At 40.1% G+C, this 24,992-nt stretch overlaps 1 protein-coding gene across 1 annotated transcript in view; it reads right to left on the bottom strand.

Moving 5' to 3' along the window:
* ARHGEF10 (Rho guanine nucleotide exchange factor 10) overlaps positions 1 to 24,992 on the bottom strand; it is a 130,479-nt gene that overhangs the window by 100,341 nt on the left and 5,146 nt on the right. Inside the window, 1 exon segment of the mRNA XM_068405602.1 lies at positions 15,077 to 15,152. Within this exon segment, the coding sequence (XP_068261703.1) occupies positions 15,077 to 15,113 (37 nt within the window). The 5' untranslated portion in view covers positions 15,114 to 15,152.

The following is a 24,992-nucleotide window of genomic DNA, read 5'->3' on the forward strand; positions in this document are numbered from 1 at the left end:
GATTTAAACCCCTCACTGCCTTATCTACAGTTGGTTTTGCTGCACGTTCGCATCGCAAGAAGCCTGCCCACAGCATCCAAAGCTTCTATAAGAGACACTGCACAGAGACACTGCACAGAGGAGGGAGAGCCAGGGCAGCTGCAGAGAGGGATGCCCAAACCCACGAGCCTCCTCCCTGCTTCCAGAAGCTCTCACTGCAGCTCCCCAAAACAAAAAGGCTTCATCCCTCCCTCCCTTGACCTGCCTTAGCTGCTCTCCCACCTTCTGGAGGAGAAACTTATCAGAGCTCCCCTTGAGAAAGAAATGTCATCTGTGGAAATTTTTTGTCCCAGCTGACCTTCCTCTCAAGCTCTTCCTCAAACTCATGATTGATAACTAACTTTTACACAGACGTTCAAAAATATATTAAAATATTATTAAAAAACCACATAACTATAGCATAAAAAATATATACTAAAATAGATAAATATATAAATACACGAATATGTTATAAAAATATACATGAAATTGATAGGGTTCCCTTCACCCCCTCGTTAGGTAACACAACATGAAAAACAAAGTCTTGCAAGGACAAATGGATCTCCTGAGTCATGATGATACTATCAGCTTTTCTACCATCCAGGACACGCTTTGTATCTTTATGATAAAACCCACACAAACCACAGCTCTAGACTGCTTAGATTGTCATGGTAATCAGCATTCCTGCCAAGGCTTCTGTTTCTTCAGGCAGGCTGAGCCAGCGTATTTTATCACAGCCACAAATAACAAGATCTTTCATGCAGCCTCTCTGTAGGAGAAAAAGTGAACTAATTGCAAAAATAGTAAGGAACAAAAAAGGGGTTGTCCTGCATTTATCATCACAGTTTGTGGCTGAGGCAGCAGGACACTTAATTTAATTTTGGTGCTTTTTTAAAATCCTTCTGTAAGAAGTCAGATTTTGGATTAAGGCTTTTCATTTTTGCTTTTGTCCATTAGTAATATTTTTTTTTCCTGAAAGATGCAAAACTCCTGCAGAGCTCTTTCACATGATTCGCAACAATCACAGCATTCTTCCCAATTCAGCATCCGCCTGACTAGACTTTGTACTACTTGCTGCTTGACAGTAACGGGAAAAAAAAGGACAAGGCAGGTGGTGGTGGTATTTTATTTCTGTTTTTTTTTTTTTCCGTTTCTTTATGTTTTCAGTATATCTGTGTATTTCAAATCTGGAAAACACAAACCTGTGAAATACTGAGTGGTTTTTGTGATTACCAGTCTGTGAAGTGTTGGTTAGTGACGCAGGCTTGGCAGGTAAGTAAGTAGACAGCAGTCACAAGCAGGTAACAGCCACAAAACTACAACTTCTTGTGTACATGCACTGCTATTTGCCACTCCTCTCGCTGTGCTATATAAGTGAACCACAGCAGCAAACACTTCAAATACATAAAGCAGCTCTGTCTGCACTTCATATGGTGGGAGGAGGGGGAAGATGAGGTTACTGTAATGACTTGAGCATTTCTGCAGGCTTAGGCCACTCGGGAAACTGGGGCATTGCTGGAGCGAGGCTCAGCTGAGAGCCATGAACCTGCCTGCACACTGCAGGTCAATGCTAGACATCGGCAAGAAAAAAAGCGTGTATGCTTACAAAACGAGGCAAACATCGCAGGACCAGCAGGCACTTCTGAGGTGTTCTGGCTGCTAGGTTAGGGAGCTTCTGGATCCACACGCTTCCTTAGGGCATATACAGTAACTTAGGTATCAGATGCCTGGCAACTCTCTAGTCCAGCACTTTTACACTGATGCAATTCCCCAGGCACTGAGTCCAGTGCAGTGCCATTTGTCAGAGCCAGACAAGACCTGCCACTGGCAAAAAAAAAGGTAATTCAAGACCCTAAAAGCAAAAGGAATGACTCAGGACCCAGGAGCAAAACCTGCTCAACGAATGCACAATTCCTCCCCATTCCCCCTAAAAAAGCAACCAACCCATATTTTGTGATTGTGGGAAGAAATTGTAACATAGGAAGTGATTTTCTCAACTCAGGTAAAAAAAAAATTGAAGGTGTCACCTAATTTCTTTCTGTTACAGCTGTTAATGCTGCCTTGTTTAGTTTATTCAGAAACATTTACTTTACAGCAGAAATAAACAAGGTGCAGAACCCTGTAATTGGGCACTACAGCCTGGAAAGATCCCCTAAATCACATCACTGATGGGACAGTGGGTTAAGAGTATAAAACAGACCAAAAAAAAAAAAAAAAAAAAAAAAAAAAAGAGAGAAATTCCTTTCCCAGATTACATGTCCTATAGAAAGGGCAGACTGGAGACAAATATTCAGAAAGTTTTAAAACCTTATTTCAGCTTTGTATCACTTCTGCATTTGCTTAATTCTGCAGGTATAAAGACAAACTTCAACCCTTTAAATTCACTGATCTCTTCAGTCTCATACTTAATAAAAATATTCTCCTTTAAGCTTTTAATCTCAAGGGCATACTATTTCATTTGATTTTAAAAACAAAAGTAAGGAGAGGATGGGAGGTTTTTTTTGCTTCAACTGAAAAGCTGCTCAGCACTGCTGATAAATACAGATTATGACATACAAAAAAAGACATCTTGAGCAACTACAGTTTGAAAATACGTACTTTTTCTAGAGTGGTTTGTGTTATGTCAAAACAACACATACACATGAAAGCACTTGGGAAGCGCTACCATAAACTAGGAAGACACACAGCATAGTTACACTTGGGCCGAATCTGGCTACAAAAAAACACCACAGATCCTGCAAAATTTCATGCTCATGAAGGAAGCCCCAGTTCTTCCAACCCTTTAACTGTAAAACAAAAGGATCAAACCGAAAAGTGCATTTCCAGGCAATTGTGCTTGCAGAGAAAAACCGTGGGAGTAAGCAGGGGTTTCCAAAGGCACGCTGCCCCCCCAAATCATATAGAGGACAACTAATTTTTTTTTTTTTTACATAATTTTAAAATGCACTGGTTTTTTTTTGCCAAAGTAATAATCACAGACTGCTTAGCATTACAGAGTCAGCCCAGAATTATTTCAAATAATTAAATTAGTTACTAAAAATCCAATTAGCCCTTTCACCACTACTCACACCCTTAACTTTATGCGTGCCAACCAGAGCAATGAGAATACAACAGCTGATTAAACTTTTTCATCTTATGCCAATACCATTCTGCAGCATTTGCTTTGCAAATGCTTCAGGGAAATACTTGGTTTCTAAAAATTTCTATTTGGAGCTTTAAAGCATGAAAAAAAAATCTGATATAATGGAAAAATTGTCTTCAAATTAAGTTAAGCGTGAAAGTGTCAAATTTAGGATTAGAGAAAGGAATATATAGTCTCATAATTGTTAGCCCAACACATGGATTTATGACTTTTTTTCTGTGGTATGTTATTCGGCGAAATGACTTTTTCTTAAGCTCACTTCAAAAACAAGCTAACTTAGGCTGTGCTTACAGAGACCTGCTGGGGCATAAGCAAATTTAAACAATTTTTCGTTGCTCTGCCAATTGCAAAGCATTCTTGGGACCATCTGCTTTCCCATTCATTTTCCTGAACTATTTTTAGTTTAATGTAATACAGATAAAGAGTTACAAGTTTAAGAGCGACCTTAATTTTAAAGCCAAGATTAATCTAGTGAAGCTTCCTTAATAGTTTTCTTCAACAGTTTATTTTAGAGATACAGAAGTAAGACAAAATAGCGCTGCACTTACTATCTAGTGCACTTTGAATACAGTGCAAACACACAGGGGAAAAAAAAGCACCCCAAAACTCTTTCCTCCCTTGCAATCATATAAATCACAGATGATCCTGAAGAAGTCAACTGAGTTTCCTGCATGGAAAACCATGATAAAGGAAGAAAGAAACAGAACCCCAAGCAGGAACAGTTCAGCGGTCTGGAGCATGGTAACAACAAGCCTGGAAGCCCTGGACAATAGGCACACTGCCATGAAGAAACAGGAATATTTTATGTTATTGTTTAAGGTTTGAAAAATATCTGTAGAAACCGAAGTAAGGTTTCTGTACAATTATGAATGTCATCCTTGCAATCAGTTGTAGTCTTTTTTTTTTTTTTTAAAGTTAGCAGGGAACTATGGAACAAAAAGAGGAAATGCATCTATTATATTTGAAAGGCTCCATGAGAATTTTCTAACGACTGCAGGTAAATAAGACATGGTAAATATGTATGTTCTCAGAAGGGAACACTATTTTTCCTTTCTCCCTCTAACAGTCACTTTTCCTCCAACATTTTTTTTTGGAGGGGGGGGAAGGGGAAGGCAGGAGGCCCTCTAGAGTGTAATCTCTCTTGTATATTCACTGAAAGCCAAATTTTTTTTTCTTTCTAAATGATAAACATTTTTAGTAACTTTACCATATCACCACCATACACTGACAAAATTAAAAAAATAAGTGTACAATGCTTCAGATGGAAACAACCTAATGAAAAGAAATATTAATACAATTGAACTTAAAGCAGACTGGCAGGAGCTGCTTATTCTTACTCCAATGTGCAGTTGTAAAACATTTATTTTTTTACTCATGTATTTTGGATTGCAACAAGACACTTGGCACTGCATAGACCCACCTTCCTTCAAACTTTAGGTATTATAAATGTTGATAACTTACAAAGGTTACGAATGAAAGCAAACAGCCAGGCAGAGCAATCTGTGTGCTCATTATTTAGCCTTGATACATTCCAGTGATTTCTCAGATAAGATACGCTTGCCTTTTCAGATCCTTATTTCTAAAGAGTTAAAATCTGCCCAGCTCCTTACATAAGTGTGCAAGGCATAGACAGAAATAAGAGATGGAAGTGTGCAGGTACCAGGAAATAACTGAATTTTTAAAGTTATCATTACTTTTGTAAAACTAACCACTTGGGCCCAAACATACCGTGCTGACCGTGCTCCACGACGAACGGGCTCTCGAGCTGTTCACTTTTTATTTCAGGTGGAATTTCATAGCAGAGGCTTGGTGTTTGTTAGGAAGGTGAACCTTGTGCTAGGAACCACTTGTGCCTGCAAGTGTTTGGCCAACTTGCAAACCTTTGGGAAATGACAGTTGATTCACATTCAGCAGGAACTTGCAATAAGGTTTTAAGAGGCTCAGTCACCACTGGATAGCCTCTAGTTTCTCCCAGATTTTTAGCACTGATTAGATGCATTCCTACAGCTTGAAAGCAACACGGTATTTTCTACCTACTCATGTCTCCCACTTGTGACTACGACTTCATAGAATCATAGAATGGTTTGGGTTGGAAGGGACCTTAAAGATCATCTAGTTCCAACCCCCCTGCCACAGGTAGGGACACCTTTCCTCTAGACCAGGTTGCTCAAAGCCTCATCCAACCTGGCCTTGAACACTGCCAGGGAGGGGGCATCCACAGCTTCTCTGGGCAACCTGTGCCAGTGCCTCACCACCCTCACAGGAAAGAATTTCTTCGTAATATCTAATCTAAATCTACCCTCTCAGTTTAAAACTGTTACCCCTCGTCCTGTCACTACCTGCCCTTGTAAAATGCCCCTCTCCCGCTTTCCTGTAGGCCCCCTTCAGGTGCTGGAAGGCTGCTAGAAGGACTCCTGGAGCCTTCTCTTCTCCAGGCTGAACAAGCCCAACTCTCTCAGCCTGTCTTCATAGGAGAGGTGCTCCAGCCCTCTCATCATCTTCGTGGCCCTCCTCTGGACTCATTCCAACAGCTCCATGTCCTTCTTATGCTGGGGGCCCCAGAGCTGAACACAGTACTCCAGGTGGGGTCTCACAAGAGCGGAGTAAAGGGGCAGAATCACCTCCCTTGACCTGCTGGCCACGCTGCTTTTGATGCAGCCAGGATACGGTTGGCCTTCTGGGCTGCAAGCGCACAGTGCCGGCTCATGTTGAGCTTCTTGTCAACCATCACCCCCAAGTCCTTCTCCTCAGGGCTGCTCTCAATCCATTCTCCGCCCAGCCTGTATTTGTGCTTGGGTTTGCCCCGACCCATGTGCACGACCTCGCACTTGGCCTTGTTGAACTTCATGCGGTTCGCGCAGGCCCAGCTCTCAAGCCTGTCAAGGTCCCTCTGGATGACTTCTTCAGTATCAGGAGAGAAAAATGAAGTTAAATATTCTTTGGCTCTGACACCCAGCTTATGTGTCTCTTTTCTGCCTTCCCCAAACGACACCTCTACTGGCACCTGCGCAGGGAGAGGGGTGAGATGTGCAGAGTGACTGGGCAGGGCAGGAAGGACCCCGTAAAAGGAAGCCTGGCTTTAAGAGCAAGTGCCCCTGCAAACACTGCCTTTCACCAACACTTCCCAGTCACAGCGTGACATTTGCCAGCACACCATTGGCATCCGTAAATCAGGTCCTCACACAGTCATGCAGGTGGAAAGCATCTGTTTTGCTGGGGGAAAGAAAAGTCGAAAGGAAAACTGCATATGCAAAAACACACGGATGAGCACTCCTTCCCATGGGAAGCAGATCGGAGCCAAGGACTTTCATTCCCCTTTCACTTGCAGTTGCGCTAGGTTGGCGCTGCAGGAAACCCAGGTCCCTGTTGTACAGGCACGCTGCTAATCGCACACAGCTCATGCACACATCCAAAGCATGACCACAACATCAGCGTTACAAGTCTCTGTGGAAAACAGTTACAAAAAAAACCCAAAAAAACTAATTACTACACATTCATGCAAAAAGGGTTTCCAGTGATGGAAACAAAAGCAAAACCACATGAATTAACAGGCTCTCGCTGCAAATAAACAACAAAGAAAAAAGTCAAAATGTCTCTTTAGTATTTCATAAATACACACATTACATACTAATTATGTTGTCAAGCATGCACAACAGATATTATTCTTCTGGATAAAAAACAAACAAAATTGAAGTGAAAAGAATGATGAATCTGCATGCTCAAGTTTCAGAGAGAGACCGCTAACAACCGCATACTGAATACTAAAGATTATTTCTTAAAATAAAGCCCAGATCTGTGGACGTTAGGAAAGATTTACAAATACCAAAAACATTGCACCTTACAAACTACACCCAATGCTAAAAATTAAGCTTAAAGATAGCTAAAAATTAAAAGAATCGAGTTGCAAAAAAAATCTAAAGTCTAAAATAAAAATATTAGACATGAACTAGGCTGTCTAGAGAGTAGCAGCAGCAACACCAGCAGACCTGTACTCCTTTGTAACTCCACCAGATGCTTTTCAGTGCTGGCTACGCTATAGTCAGAAAGGCTGCTACATAAAATCAGCATTTTGTGAACATTTACTTTCTGCCTTCACACCCGGTGTGCTGGTGACACTGGTATTGCCTGCCACGGTCAGAAACGTAGACCAAGCCTGGTCCCTGGATGAGCAGGTCTTTGTTTAATGTATCTTGCTCTTCTTTGCCCTAACATACTAAGGTCCTGCTATAGCTCAAAAAAGTACACCTGTGGAATTCAAGCAAACTAATGAAAACAGTAATTCTTACATCAAGACTCACTAACTGAACTCTCTGAAATCCTGTTTTACAACACCCTTTTAACACAGCTTCTACCAGAAGTCCATCAGCCGCAGAGTCCTTGTCATCGCCTCCTTTTGTTAGCCGTGGAGCGGAAAGGAAGCCCTGCCTTGGCCCCAACGCTGGCAGAAGACAACCGCCATAACCGAACTTCATGATTCAGAGCTTCAGCCAGTCCACACGGAAATCAGGAAGGAATTTCTTCCAACATGAAGAGTCCTCTTAAGCATCTGTCTGGCAAGCGTTCTTCATGTACAAACATGAGTGGGTCACCAACAGATATGCAAGTGGGAAAGAGCAATCCCAATGTTAATTTTACTTCCCCCTTCCTTTGCAATACAGGACACTGCTAAGATCCTCCAGATACATTACACTGAAGCAATTCACTGCTCCCAGGGCAACATTTTGCATCAGCACCTGGATTTCCTTTTGTATCTCTCTGTGACACACAGAACTCGGAAATACAGAGACTGGGAAGCTGCTCATCAGTGTGGGCATCCCCATGGCACAGGAGCACACACATCCTTCTTCCAGCCCCTAGAGAAACCTGTACCAGCACAACAAAAGATTTTTCAGGAACTATCATGCTTTCACCTAATCAAAGTTATTGAGCTCAACAGCAGACTACTTAACAATGAGATGTATTCCTGCAACAACCCTTCTTTGACAGAATAAATCATCTTCTGTATTCATTTCAATGAAACTACAACAAGGTCGCATTACCTGGAAAGATTAGTCCAACGAGGAAGAAAAAAGAAAATCTATATAGGGGGTTGGAGGGTTTTTCCCCAAGAAATGTTTATCAAGTATGTTTTCCTCAGATTGCTAGGCATGGTTTCAGTTCCTCTCTGCAGCATCTAATAGATGTTTCATTCAATAATTCAGACACTTTATTTAACTTATAATGCAAACAAGGTTTTATCCATGCTCATGCACAAGATAAAAGAATTATAACAATGTACAAAAAAAGTTAATCTCTCTGTAAACTCTAGAGTAGAATCATTACAGAGGCTTTAGGCATAGTTAGTGACTATTTACTGGGATCAGTGAAATGGAATTTAAAAAACCCCAAATCAAAAAATCCCTCCGTTATTTGGCAGCAATTTATCCTGGCCAGTTAATGCTAGATACAAGTGCTAAAAAGGCAAAACAAGCAAACGAAAAAATAATTCACACCTCTCCTTATATGTCAGCTCACTGTTTGAAATTAAAATTTGAGAACTTAGCTTACACAAATATTCACTGCAAGAACACACAAAAATCAGTACAAATTCCTTTACAATTCGTTTGTCTTTTAGGTAAACAGTACTAGTTACCCCACACCAAAGACAAAGTTTTGCTGCCATCCCTTGGAAGCCCTTTATCTCACCATCAATTGCTATTTTCGATCAACATGTCTGGCCCTTGTCCCTGCACACAGCTAGCAAGTTAAGTCCAGCAGTAAAGTCACCTTATAGAGTAGCTGAGTGAATAGAAAAAAAACAACTATAACTTATTATTCAGAAAGAAAATTTCAAACACTATCAAAAGGATTACGTCAACCTCTCAGAAATCTACGACAGTGAATCACATTTGATTATTTAACACATTATAAATATCTAGCAAAGATTTTACCGGATTACTTTAAAACAAAATGAGATACAAATACATCTATGTAAACTGTGTTTTCTTTGTAGATGTTAAAAACATAAATAAGTTTTTAATTAATATATTTATTTTCTTTCTATTTCTTGTTTTTCCCAACACTCAAATACACTTGGCTAAAAGAAAAAACACATCATTAGGAGTGAGATGTGACACCGTAACTGCATTTTTGCAATAGGAATTTTCTTGTTACTCTTTGTTACACAGCTTGTTTGAATTGTCACACAAAATAACTGATCCTTACCTTAAACAATGCATTTTCCTTTATTTACTGAGAGAAATGTGATCTTCAGAAATAAATAAATTGTTCTGTTACAGATGGGATGTCAGACACCAGCAAGCTACTGCCAGCTTCAAAAACAAGGGACCATTCATAACTACAATCCATATTCTGTTCTCATTCTTCTGAAATCTTGGCTCCCCTTTTACCATCATTTGTAACTGTCTGTATGCTGAAAATAGATACCTCACAAACAATGCCGTTTAGCCCAAGACCAACTCCCTTTATAGCTGCAGTTTAATTTAAGCAGTGTTCTTATTTCAATCCCCCAATCATAGTAAGTAACATCTTTTCATTTTACTTTAGTCCGAAATACAAGCTTATGTCCCCCCAGTGTTCTTCACTTCCATAAACTGAATTGTAAAACACACAAGTGCTTTTCTTGTCAATATTATAAAAGCCCCAATTTAACTGCTTCTTTTCTCAGACACAAAATTAGCTTGTTAAAAGTTAAAACCTAAATAAACTATGAAATCATTCACTAAACAGCACAAAAGGTAAGTAAATAATCTGAAAGAAATATATATAGGACACAGAATAAAAAGCAGTTCCCCTAGCAGAGAACTACAGCAAAACACAGCAGCCATCCAGCAGCTCCATATTAGGGTTAATAAAAATTTTTTCTAAGTTTTTTTTTTGTTAAGACTATGTAAAGTCACCCCAATGGGAACTTTTATGAGAGTATAGTTGTTCCTACTTCACTCTTACCCTCAGACTCAAGCCAGACTTCCTTCTCAGGGACAGAGAAACTACGACTATTTTAGTGTTCTGGCGCTGGCAGGCAAACGACAAAAAATAACCATGGAAAGACACAATCAGAGCACTCGATCACATACAGGATATCCAGATTTAAGTCCTTGGCCTCCTTGCTCTATGTCTCTCCATATCAGGAGCAAAGAAATATCCCACTCACAGCCCTAGAGATCTGATCATTTGTATAAAAAGGTGTATAAAATGCTTTCACGATCAGTGTCTAGGAGATATCCTCAGTCTGTTTTCAGATTAAAAAACCAAATTTCATCCCATTGAAGAACATCTTAGATCCCAAACCAGCAGAACAAGGTTTCTCACCTAGCTTTACCCACTGTACTGGTGACGGTGGTGTAGGTGAGTGAACAACCAGCTCTCCAGTACACCTGGTCTTTAAGGGCACCTCACACTTCCCAAATGAAGAAGAGTTACAAGTGATTCTCTTTCAGGTAAAGAGAGTATTTGTCAGTAACATGAGGAGTATGCTATCAAATTCATTCTCACAATGTCCTTGTACGAACACTGAAATTTCAGTATTTCATTTTAAAATTGTAATATAAATAATGTTAATTTCCTATAAATAGGAAACAAAATATACCATCTGTTCACAATTCAAGAACTGTACTGCGATGCAGCCATACTCCAGATCTCATCACTATATATTAACCTACCTTGATACACTCAATTAATTATAGAACAGAGCTTAAAGCTTATTTTAGGTCTTACAACTGTTGTAAAAGGCAACTCAGTGCAGGACAACTGGGATGAATTGTTGGCAAGTATACTCAGTATGAGGAAATAAATACACCCAATGTTTTCTAATAGTTTTCAGAGAGAAATCATATGAGGCACAGTGCCATGTACCAGAAATAGAGACACACATACATATTCAGAGACGAAAATGCAAAACCAGAAGCGCACCTGACACAGAGTACACCCCCGTCCAGCTTCCCTTGGGCAAGAAGCTGTTTGTCAGGTATCCATCCTGCTGAGCAAACAAAGCTGGTTCTCCTTTTGAAACAGGCCCCAATAAACACCTCCTGAGTCCTCACTTACAGAAAAGGACTTCCACTTTGCAAGATCATAAGAAGTTTTTCAAGTAAAGAAATTAAAGACAGCCAGAGCCCACATCTCCCAATAAAGCAGTAATAGCACAAGCACAGGCCACCACACGCAAACACCATCCTAGCATTAAACACCCCATCTCCAGTCCTAGCTGGTTATCGTGAAGGTGACTCCTCTACAGGAGAGGCACGATGTGATTCCTGATTCTCAGAATTACCACCTTTTTAATTCCTGGCTGCATAGTCTGCAGTCCACAGCATATCCTTTTCTTGTCTAAATGGGTTTGGTTAAGGACATTTCATTATAGCAACCAATTAAAAACATAATTATAACTTACAGCCATGATAAAATTTGCCATTTTCATTTAGCTTTTGAAAAAGGATTTTTTTTGTTGATAGAGAGAACAAGAATTATCCTCTATTTTATTTCATAAAATAGATATATTTCATAAAATAGATATGAATTTTTTTTTATGTATGAAAACTTAAAATACCAGTACTTTGTGCATAAATTCATACACACAAACACACTAAAGAAGAGAAAACAAGCTAGTACTATCATCTGAAGTGTCAATTTCGGAAGCAGTTTTTTGGATTACGCTCTTAGCCAAGGAAGCCTTTGCATCTACTTCCTCCAACTGCTCCCTGGCTGCTAACAAATACATTCATTCAAAATATACAGAGAAAAATACTAGGGAATTCTTAATCATGGCTAGAAGAGGAATCTTTTTTTAAAGCAGTCTGGAGGAGGGAGCATACAGGCATTAATTTTTCTAAAGTTCGTCAGTACTTGAATTTGCTCTGGGGTAAGGGAATTAACTAGCACAGACTTGCCACTGTCTAATTAACAACACATGAATGGAATGTCCAAACAGCTATGAGCAGGTATGTTGCATAAGCATAATACATGAAATAAATAAAGGTAAAATATGTTACCTTCCATTCTTTTATCACATGTAGTTTTTTCCATATCAAGAAGTAGCAGAACCTCTACTATTGACATTAACTTAAACAAGGTAGAGATTCAGACGGTTATTGCTAATGAAAAGACATTATTTAACATGAATTTAATGGCATAGCTTTCATATACATTCTCACAACATCCCCATGACAAAGATGAAGGTTTACAGTTATTTCTCCCATTTGTATACATTAGGAATGATACAAATAAATTTCTGGAAGTTACTTGTCAAAACCATAGAAAACCTACTTGACAAGAATAAAAGTGAGATTTATAGAGCAAGGTAGGCACCTGTAAACAGAAAGGCACTCACGTGACTTTCAACACTACAGTTATATTTGTTAGGACAACAAATAGGTAAAAGAAAAAATTCCCATGATGTCACAAGAACTTTAAAAAAAAAAAAGCAAGTGATTTCATCTGTGGCCCCAGTTCAGCATTTTAGAATTATTATGCAAAAGCTAAAAATATTTTTTATGATGTATCAAAGGGTCCTGCACCCAGCACACAGCTGGAGCCTCATCCTCACTACGAGTCACTGTCACCCATCCATGCGCTCACTGTCTGAAGGCACTGGCAGGTGCTCCTCATCCCTTCTGAGCAGACAACATGGGTGGCCAGTGTATATGCATGCCAAAAAAAACCTCAACCATTACAAAAAAAATCTGTATGTTTCCTTCCTTTAATTGTTACATATATTTGCAGTTGCACTTGGCCCTAAAATTCTCACTTACTTTCCACCTGCAAAATGTGTCATGAGAATTATCTAGAAAGTGGACTAAAGCGTATTTTAGTGTAATTATTAAAATTTATCTTCACTGATATTCCTTTTATTAATATGCTTTTTTAAGAGAGTTAGCAATGGCAAAGTAAAAAAATATAAAAGTTCCAATAGTGTCAGACAAAGCTTTTTAAGATGACAGGGAAAGCATCCATTGACGCAAGATCAGGTAGAGCAGAATCTCAACTCATGTTAAATAAGTCTAATCCCAGCCTATTAAGGAGTGACATGTCTGAAAATAAGGATGCGATACACATAATTCTACATGTCACAAAGAGCTTTGCAGAGAAAGAACCTGAATTCTGGAACCGTACTGCACTACGTCACCCTGAATTTTTGTCAGGGTACCCACACACTGACATACTGCACAAAGCTGGAGCTGTTGTTGCAATTATTCGCTGTCTTTGAAAAACAGCAGCCCCTGCTCAAGTGGAAATATTGATTCCTTAGGGATGACTCTTCCCCCGCAGCACTACACTGCTTTGGAGATGGATTATCCAATAGAGAGAGTTTCACAGTAACTGTCACTAAACAAAACAGAGCTAAATTCAGGGTCCTGGCCACATGGATTAGGATAAGGGCAGGAAAAGCATTTTTGCCAACACTAACCTCAGTGATATCTCAGGGCATAAATAAAACTGTCAGCAATGCTGGCCAGAAATCTAACGCATTAAAAGTTGATTTCACAACTTTCTGCTTCTTTCACTTTCCCAATTTTCTAGGTAGTATCTAGTAACAGATCTTTATCTGTGGCAGTGTCTTAAGTTAGAGAGAAAGCAGTTTTGATTTAGGATGGCAATTCCCAAATTCCTAAAGAGTTATGGATGAACAAAACTAAGATAAATCCTCTTTCATACTTAAATGGCTTCATATAAGTTCTGTGTGAACAATAAATAAGATCTCCTATAAGCAATAATGTATATTATTAATATACATATATTAATATATTCATGTAGCAATGTATATAAGAGAGTGTAAGTCCATAAGCAGTAAAGCCCTATATGAGGGACAGATCAAAAATTTACAGGAAAGTCACTATCTATACAAACTATACTAGCACTTTACCAAAATACGAACAGCTGTACTGGCTTCAACCACAGCTCTCCATAACCCAAGTCTCCATAAACTTCTGCTTTGGGATGATCAGAAGAAGCATTATCATTCTTCTCCTAAGAAATCTCCCAGCATCCAACTATCAAAAGCCAAATCCTTTTAAGACTTAAGATACATAGTACCAAGCACTACACAAAGGTACTTTTACAGGAAATCAAACAGGAAAACAGGAAAAAAATAGCCATATTATTTTACATAAATGCAGAAGGCAATGACATGGTGTCTTTGTACATCCTGTCTTTGTGCCCTCTGAAACCTGGGCTATACAAGTGGCCACACGGCTACCAGTACACAGCAGGCAAGGGGTACCGAGTGCTAACTTTACAGAACCAGCTCCATAGTCCAGCATACATAACACTCTTCCATAAATCTCTGTGCTCTGACCACACAGAGGTTCAGCTGTGCATGCTTCCCCTCTGCTTCCCATGGGAACGCATGCTGGCTAGAGAACTGCCGCATCAGAAGAAGGTCCTTCAGCTACAGCCCTCAGCAGACATTGCCCAGATTTAAGTATGCTTGGTGGAAGCAGCACATGCCCTAACAGAAAACAAAACACCGCTCTCTGTCCTCTCAATTCAGACTCCAAATCTGACCAGGCATTTGAGACACTGGTCCAAATATCCTACCCATGCCACAGGCTTCACTTGTTTTTTCTCTACAGGGCACCATTTACATGAACACTTGAGGCTGCCAAAGCACACGATGTAGGTTCGATGATACAGTCCACATATTGCTGCCTTAGAAAACACGTATTTGCAGATTTGGACTGTGAGGACCAATTGCTCCTCAGGTTTCTTCACGTCATGCTCTTGCAACACCAGCAAGCAAGGTCCAAGAACAAGAAGACAGGGTAGATGACAGGAGCTCAAGTTTCAGCAAAATACCACTGGGAGCAAGTCTTAAGGTGATATGGGGAAAGGGAGTATTGGGGAGGTAAAAACACTTTTGGAAATATAATCACATTGTTACAGCAAAATTGGCTTTAAACCCCAAACTATTTCAATTACCTTCTGGTGGTGGGGGAGGGAATTCCTCTGTGTCCATCCTAGTTTATCCACAGCGCCTTTAGCAGACTGAGAAACCCTGCAAAAATGAAGGGAACATGTTCTGTAGATGAACAAAATTTCCAAATATTGAGACACTCCTTTTCGATTTGGCCAAGCTCATATCTATTAGCTAATACCATTATGGAAGAGAGGAAATGTGCCTGGCTTCGTGCTTCAAAATTCATCTAGTCCAAATTTTTATGTACACAGCCCTCAGTATTGGAGCCAATTCTTGAATGATCTCAATAAGCCAGCTGAAGAAAGATGAAGTTTTCAAACTATTCTGTACTCTGTAGCTCCCACTGTGACAATCAAAAGCAGATTACTAAAACATGTTATTTCAATGCCTGTTTGGAGTATATGTTTTGTTTCAAACTCTTCGTGAAGGGGAGGGAGAGAAAAATTCTAGGAAGCTCAGTTTTGATGCTTTTCTCCATTTGGCAATCAGAAATCACAAGTTTTAACTATACAGTTTATACACAGCTGCTTCTTTACTTTTCTTTTTTTTTGGCAATCTTAAAAACTCAACTGAGTCCCTTTACTTCCACCTCTCCTGAGGAAAGTAAAGTACTAGTGAGCAGTCTCCTGAGCACCTTCTCTTTCCTCCTCTTTTCTCAAATGCCATAGGTCTCGTGTTTTAAGGAAAAGAATAAACCTACAAAGTATTCCCATACTTTGCTGCTGAATACACACTGGGAGAGAGCAAATCCCAGAACCCATGAGAGAAATTTTCCTTCCTTCCCCGTAACAGTACTTAATAGCGATATGCCAGTATCATCTGGAAGGACAAACTGGACCTGTTGTGCTGAGCAATGCACACACTCTGCCCAAACTCATTTTCACTCTAACTCAAGAGACAGCATATCAAAAATAAAGATTTCAGAACAAGGCTGACGAGGAGAAGTACGTTTCCAAAAGCCACAGAAGACATTGGAAGAGCCAATGCTACATTTCTGTCCTACTCTTGAGTAGCCCATAGATGTTAATCTCAAGAAGCTACTGTTTCTGCTTGCAACAGCATGCAAAACAGCTCAGGTCCTTGAAAAGTCTCCATAGCCGAAGCATGAAAATATTAAGTTGAAGGAGACGGTGAAATTCAAGGTACAGTGGAGAAATAATAAACTCAATGAATTGGGATACAGAGGTCAAATCAATTGCCACTTACAGAAGAGGTGGCAGTGAATGGGAGTGCCTCAAAAGAGGATCCAACCTTAGGAGGTACCAGGCAATTTACCCCCCTCACATCAGGTGTGCAAGGGCAAATCATCAGGACAGACATGCCAGGAAGGGTAACAACTCTGGCAGCACAAGATCCTCATACGATGAGACAATTGGTAACAACTTGCATTTTCTAAGCAGACAAAATTCCCTGTTAAATTGCCTTAAGCTTTGGTAATTCTTAATCAAGTCCTAGACAAAAACAAATAGCTTCAGAGACAAGGCTCAGAAAGGACTCATATACATATACAACATCTGTCTACAACACACAAAACATTCCACTACATCTTTCACTATGCAGTGTCCCTTCTACAGCCTCTCTCTACAATTTATATCTGCAGAGCTCAAAGGCGTGTTCCTGTTTACAAATGTCTGGAATGCCGCTTGCCACACTAGAATCACCAGCCAAAATGCAGGGAAAATAATGGTTTGAAGAAAAGGCTATTTTTCTTTATTCTTTTAAAGTTGAATCCTCACTGGAACATAGATTTTCAAGCGTGAAACATGCAATATCCAGTAAACCTCTGGAAGTTAGTCTCAGCACCTCTTCCCTCTTTAAGAGAGGAACTGAAAGGCCTTCAGAATATTTTTTTTTTATTTAAACATATGATGCAAGTTTTTAAACACCTGTGGAAATTAACTTCAACAATGATTTTAAAACCCAGGTTTTTTCCTCACAAGCAAATACTAACAATTAACATGCAGAGCTGAGCTGCAGAAGTTTTCAGCTTGTTTTCTGTTTTGATCTAGCGCACAGTGACATGCTTCGAACTACACAAGAATTGTGTCGAAGAAGGACACAGACCCAGTGTTAGAGTCCTAGCCACTGACCTGCTTGCCCCATCTGAACAGTGCAGTTATTCACAAGAAGATACACACACTTTCTCACTTAAGAATGCCTTAGGGGTTGACTTATACATTGCATTAATTCATCTTGAAGTTCCACAGATTTTTTTCTCTACTTTTTAGATGCTGAGAAAAACATTGCAGCAGTAAAGGGAGCTTGTGTATTGTACATTCCAGTAATACCCTCCATAAAAATAAAATAATTGTCATTTTATGTAGTAGATGGCACGTTCATGGAACGATCTCTAACAGCACCGTGTTTCAAATAAAAGTTTTTCACTCATCTACTGAGAGGCAGGGGAACTAATTCAGGTCGAAGATGTTTAAATCAAGATTAAGCCAGATGATTTAATTCAGCTAGCAGCATACGGCACAGTTTGCATTTGTAGCTCAAGCAGTTTCCCCACTGATTCTGCTGCTAAGAGAGTTCCACAGCACACAGCTATACAGCTGCACTCGAACAACAATCATGGAACTCACAGCTCAAATTAAGCTGAAAGGGACCGACCTCTGAATGTTCTCTCATACACTCAGGACAGGTGTCTTCAAAATTAGATCAGGTTGCTCAGGGCCTTTTCCACCCAAGTTCTGAAAGCCCTCGAAGGTGGAGGTTTCACCACAGCCTGCTCCTGTGCTTAACCAGCCACACCAGGAAGAGTTCTTTCCTTATGCCCAGCTGGAATCACCCTTGCAGCAGCTTGAGGCCATTGCCTCTCATTCTCCTCCTGTGCACCTCTGAAAAAAGCCTGGCTCCGTCTTCTTTCCAACCCCACCTTAAGGAACAGAGGACTGCAATTCAATCCCCCTCAGTCCTTTCTTAGAACGACACAAACCCAGGTCCCACAGCCTCTCCTGACCTGTTCTCACCCTGAACCGTGGCAGTGGCCTTCACTGGACTTGCTCCAGTTTGCCAGTCCCTGACTTGTACTGGGTCAGGCACTGAACACTGAATTCCAGATGCAATATTGTGACCACCAAGTATATGTTATTTAGTTTAACATAAAATTATTTAAGAAACTGAACAACTATGTGCTTTTAAGACACAGAATACCAAAATTTTGTTCCAAAGGTATTTAAAAACTCCAATTTGAAAAACAATAACCTATTGAACATGAAACACATGAGCTATTATATTCATGTGTACTGCATTATAAAGTTATGAATCTGAACAACTGAACAACTGCCCACATGACACACAGATTATCAAAATATGGAGCTTTTTTTCCCCTATAAAATTGATTTCTCGAACACAGTATAACCTCTAGTTAATGACTCAAACTGCTCCCTTCCAGGCTCCACAGCGATCACAGAAACACAGGGACAGAAAGCAGCTCTTGAAGTTACCTACCCCAAAGGTTAAGATCTCCCATCAGCTTCCAGCTGCCCGACAATTCACCTGACTCAGTGCTCATCACCTTCTTTCCTTCAGGTGAGGGTAAAGAGGTAGCAGTGGGCATGTGGAGCACGGTGGTGGTCTACAGATTCCCCCATGCTTCCTATGTGTACCCAACGTAGAGCAGATGCTGGGAGAGAGGCCAAGGAGCACCCAGACACTTTTATGGAAGGCAGGTGACCCATTCTGGCCAAAAGACTGGCCCTCACTTCCCCTGTCTGCTTCTTGATGTTTTCACCTGGTCCTTTCCTGTCAAACTGTTAGGAGGAACAGGCAGCTCTTATTCATATTTACAGACTGGAAGAGGAAAAACAGCTTTCCAACTTTGCAAGTTCCCCGTTTAATTGTCCGCTTGTAATGAGTCAGTCATTGAACCAATCTATCTGAGCAAACCCACATGAAGAAAATATTCTGAGCCTAAGAGACTACTGCTGTTAAAAAACTGAATTGTAGCAGGATAGCATGCTTTTATTCTAGCAGTTTAGCTAGTAACTTTTTGTCTTTAAAAATCAGCAATAACCATGTCAAATGCATGTATTTTGAAAGAAAAAAAATCATATCCCTTAATACACTGCAACATATTTAGGCCTCACCAAATCTGTAATGATTTCTAAATTTCAAATCAATATTTAAGAAAAAAGAAAATACAATTAAAATACCACATCAAAATCTAATGTTCCTGGGCAACGTTTCTCACGTAGAGAAGTCCCGTGCAGTGAAAGCAGTCAGATCTCGAATCGCATTTGCACCAGAAACCAGAATCAGCCGAGTGTGAAATGATCCCAAGAACGGCTCCCAGCACTTATTCCCAGAAGGCTGGAAGGCATGTCCTATGAAGAGCGGCTAAGGACCCTGGGTTTGTCTAGTGTGGAGAAAAGGAGGCTGAGGGGCGACCTCATTGCTCTCTACAGCTTCCTGAGGAGGGGAAGTGCAGAAGGAGGTGCTGATCTCTTCTCCCTGGGATCCAGTGACAGGATGCGTGGGAATGGTTCAAAGCTGCTTCAGGGGAGGTTCCGACTTGTCATTAGAAGCATTTCTTTATGGAGAAGGTGGTCAAACACTGGAACAGGCTTCCTAGAGAGGTGGCTGATGCCCCAAGCCTGTCAGTGTTTAAGAGGCATTTGAACCACGCCCTTAACAACATGCTTTAACTTTTGGTCAGCCCTGAAGTAGGCAGGCAGTTGGACTAGATGGTTGTTGTAGGTCCCTTCCAACTGAAATATTCTATTCTGTTCTTTCATATTTTCCACCAAGAGGGCTCACCTTCGACCATGAAAGCTGATATGGAAGGAGGCAGGAGTCTGCAGTGTCCCACAGCAGACGTTACAATCTCAGAGCACTAACACCTCTGTAATAAAGGCCAGTGGCCGGGCATCCGAGAGACTGAAATTCTGATTCCACAGCAAATGGCAGTTTTAGCAAAGAAAACAAAAGCACCTTTATACTTGTCCAAAGACTATAGAAGAAAGTCAGTGTTCCTCTTTGTGACTTAGTTTCCCCGCTCATTACCTCTGCCTCCAGGACTAGAAGGTCTCTCAGCTATGGCTGCACAACAAATTTCATTCCATGGTTTCCTCTAGTTGTGGGATGAACAGACCACCAGTTCTCAGCTACCCAGATACAAACACCGATCAACATCTGCAACAGTTTCATCAAAACTATTTTCTGAAATGCGTTACTTATACAATAGTCAGAAGGCAACAGAAACAAGACCGATGCAAACTCCACCAAAACTAGAAGGCAGTGCAGCGTTCACAGCTGGTGGCACAGTACCTATCCACTGAGCTCCCAAGAGGCACATACAGTCAAGTTTTCCAGCTCTACCACCCTAAGAACTGTAAAGGCAACATACCTTCTCTTTAAGGAGTGTGCGCTGTAACTGCAGCAACATCAGGATTCTTCATTCTTAATGGTGCAGAAAGAATGAGCCAGGGAGCATTTTTTAATAGAAAACAGAAAAGATGAAACAAGGAGATTGATTTCCAAGGAACTGTGACTCACAGAGAAAGCTTAGTGCAGGCAAGTTGCAAAGCAACTTCTCTGAAAAAGCCTGAAAGACTAAAAATTATATTTAAAAAAAAAAACAAAACAAAACAAAACAAAAAACACCTGTGAAGACAAAGCCCATGAATGTCTAAAACCCTCTTGTGTCCACATCACTTAGTGAATATTGCTGTGTAATGCCCAATTGAGTCTTCTCCACCGATAACTACACAACTCCTGCTGGGAAGTAAATCTTGCTGAAATTTGATATATAGACTCTTTTGAGAGTACAGAGAAGTAAGGAGAAAAAAGAATGCGGAAGAAAGAAGGTTAATTTCTTTTTTTTTTTTTTTTTTAAGTACCTCAAGATGGCTCTGTTACACAGAAAAAATAAAAATTGATAGCATGATGTGTTCTCCATACAAGACCACTTACTTCTAAGAATCACAGACTGTAGACTTTTTTTTTTTTAAGATATGCTTTTATACTACAGCACGTGTGAATGAAGCAGGCATTTATATTATGACAGTTTACCATCACATGCTGTAAGCCATAGAAGAAGGCTGTATCAAGACTGGATCGTTATTTCTTTTAATGTATGTTTGGTTTTATTAATAGCTAACAGTTTTATACTGTACTAATTTTATTCTTAGATTTATCAAAGAAAATTACCTAAATCATAAGTAAAGGAATAATAAGGAATTGCAGAGGTTCAAGCAGAAAACAAATATGAAGCCCAGTTCCTGGATCAGTTAAATCAGGGGAAATTCTATTACCAGCTGCAACGCAAACAAGGCCAGATCCAGAGATGCCCGTTCTTCAGACTGCATGCAGAATGCGCTTCCCCAAAAGCTACTTTGCTGCTTTTTCTGCCACCCTTTCTCGCACCAAGCAGCATCCTGCTAAAAGCTAGAGAACAACGCGACAGCAAGCCCTGAAGAAGCAGCAATCTACAGGGACACCCTGAGAACATGGTTGAAGATTGGTATTCTGATCCTCCTTTATAAAGGGTATTATTTACAACATATCTTCACCTAGCACAGATTCCTGACCAGTACATCATCTACAGGAGGGGAAAAAGAGGAAGAAAGCAAAGACCGCATTTACAGATTTGTCTGAGGGCTCCTATCCACAATGCAAGCAGAAAGCACTATGGATTTTTTAGTATTTATATTCCTCCACTCCGTGGATAGATTATTATTGCAAGGCAAAATACAGAATCACTGATTCATAGACTCAGTCAGGTTGCCAGGTACCTTAGGAGGTCATGTAGTCCAACCTGCTGCTCAAAGCCACGTCAGCTATCAGGTGAGACCAGGCTGCTTTATCTACTGGGATCCTGAAAACCTCCAAAGACAAAGACTGCACAACCCTGCCAGACAACATGTTCTCCTGCTTGGTTGTCCTCCTAGAGAAAAATATTGTCCTCATATCTAGTTAGAACCACTCTGACTTCAGTTTCTGACAATTGCCTGTCATCCTGCCACTTTCTTGATAACCTGATGGCAGGCAGGGGCAGGCTGCCATTAGGCCCCCATGAAGCATCTCTTCTCCAGGCTGAACAAGCCCAGCTCCCTCAGCCTCTCCTCCAAGGGCAGCGCTACAGTTCCCTGACATCACAGTGGCTTCGTGCTGAACTTCCTCCAGTTTATCCACATCTTTCTTGTACTGGGGCAGGGTGGGGTGTGGACATAAAGCTGGATGCAATACTCCAGTCTGACAAGCGCTGAGTGAAGGGGAACCCTTCCCTTCGAAGGAGCTCTTGCTTCCCACGTGCACAACCTTGCCCTCATCCTTGCTGAATTTCACAAAGTTCCTGCCAGCCAGCTCCTCCAACCTGCTCAGGTCCTTCTGAATGCCAGCCCTGATCTCAAGCACATCCACTGCTCACCCCTTCCCCCAGTTTGGTGTCATCTGCAAACTTCACGAGCAAGGGCTGGTCACCTTCCAAGTCACGCATAACATTAAATGGGACACGTCCTACAACAGACAGCTAGGGCACTCCACTGGTTACCAGCCTCCACGTAAGTTATAACCAACTAGCCACCTCTAAGCCCAACCATCCCACCAGTTTTTCACCACATAGTACACCCACCCAGATCATAATGACATTCTGCAAAAGACCTTGCTGAACCCAACACGAACATATGATTTTATTAATCTCAGTAGCACTATACTTAATTTACAGATGGGAAAGCTGAGACCTACAAATATTTAAGGAATGAGAGCATGGGTAAAAAGTTACTGAAATCAGGGAAGGGAACAGGTTCCCGAACATGCACGTAGGGCACATGACTTTTAGTGAATAAGCCTTTGCTCCTGGCCTTTTGTGCTGGCAACTCTTTGAATGTCCAAAGGAAGAACAGGGGCATCACCCCAGGTTTTGGAGGCCATCCTGGCAGTCGAGTGTCCCATAACAATTGCAAGCATCCAAAGAACTAGAAGTGAATGCTGGCGTCACATACTTTTAGTCAGGACTGACTTTTTTTGTTTTGTTTTGTGTCACACAAACTAGAGGACTGTTTTGCTGGTTCAAGACCATGGTCTTCCACATTACACACACATGCAAAATAAAAATATATGAATACTAAGAGCATTTTTCTTAATTTGCTCCAAATTTGATTGCAATGAAGTAACTTCATCTGGAAAAGTAATCTTATTTCTGAAATTTCCTCTTATAAACTTAATCCAAATTAGTCCCTTCCAATACTGGAGACGAATTATTACCTTAATTGCAAACAACCTGAGGAGGATTTCTGTTTTTAAGTCAGAGAAGATGCTTGCATGCTGCATAACACTACAATTGTGATGTAAACCTATGTATAGCTTAGTTGCATACATATTATTATAATATACATGTAATTAGAATTATTATGCAGAGACTTTATAAGTATTTTTTTAATAAAAAATGCACCAAACTAGTAATTTACTCTACTAATTCTGATCAGCCTCAGATGTAAAATACAGTATTTTTGTCCCAGAGAAAGTGCCCCCTCCTGAAAACTATTTTGATTTCCCAGTAAATCAGGTTCTTGGCTTCAAAAAAAACCCGATACACAAGAATCTGAGCTTCCAAAAAAAGAAAAAAAAAAGGGGGGGGAGGGGGTGTTTATGGATATAGTCGATAAAGCATTTTTTCCCCTCCAATTGTACTTAATCTGCACATCCACCCCAAAAGAGGAAAGTCCTAATCAAACTTGCATTAAATCCATGAGTCCTAGTTCTACAAAGCATAGGTTGCCTTTCAAGATACTGATGACAATTGATGAAAATTTCCATCAGAAGCTCTTTCCAATGATACAAGTGAAACAATACACTGAACTGAAGATTCAGCTCCTACCACTTTCTGCAAACCTAGTCCTGATAGAGACACTTTTCCTAAACATTTTCAGGTTTTAGGTACTACTGTCCTTGGAAAAGTAACCATACTGTTTCTCATCAAGGACAACCCATTACAGATAATGAATCACATCTGATCACTACAGAAGTGTCAAATTGAACAAATTTATTTCACCTGACGAATAAAGTTATTCAGAATATAAATACAGACTCTTATTCCTGTGTTTCTAAAAAAACTATTTGGACTAAAGTATGGAAATACATTTCTAATCATAAATTAGAGTCATAATGCATGCTCTAGAAAAATAACACAAGCTTCATTGATTTGGTTTTTAGAACACCAGAATATTATTAAAATAAATCAGAAATCAGGTGTAATGCAGCCGTTAAAACATCAATCGACATAAAAAAGAAAAACAGTAATAGCACCTGCACGGAACAGCCCTGATCTTCAAAACACATATAATGGAAGGCAGTTTCCCATGGAAGTTAAGTTCTGCATCTAGTCCTATCATCAGCAGTCTTTACTCTTTCTTTGATTTGGAAATGATCAAGTAGACCTCTTCCTTCTCCAGTTTCTATAGTTCAAAAGTGAAGTGTTTAAAACTTAAATTAGTCAGTCCACGGTTTGCAACAACATTGAATATTATGTATAAAATTCTAAAAGAACACTGAAGGTGTGACACCGAATGCTCTAAAATGGTGAAAAATGTAAAGTCAGGAGCCATAAGCTCAGGACTCACTGTGGCCCTAGCAGGAGATCTAGATACTGCTGTTTACTTCCCAGTAACTTACAATCCCATTTTACAGATGAGGAAATAATGTTTATCCCCCTTCTTGAAATTTCTGAGATATATATTCTGTATATCTAAGGAAAAAAAAAATTCATATGATTTCTGCAATCCTTTTGAAAGTATTTCTAGAAAAGAGATTACAGAACAGAAGCGAGAGTGAAATGTTTGACCTTGAGCTTGGATCCTAATAGTTTGTATTCGTGGTTCAAGGAACAAGTATTGTACAGTACAGTAAGTCACTGAAACAGATTTTCCCAAGATAATGCCCCTATTCAGCACCACGTAAGTAGAACAATTTACTTTG

Source organism: Nyctibius grandis, chromosome 1 (assembly GCF_013368605.1).
Source record: "Nyctibius grandis isolate bNycGra1 chromosome 1, bNycGra1.pri, whole genome shotgun sequence".
NCBI classification, from domain to species: Eukaryota; Metazoa; Chordata; class Aves; order Nyctibiiformes; family Nyctibiidae; genus Nyctibius; species Nyctibius grandis.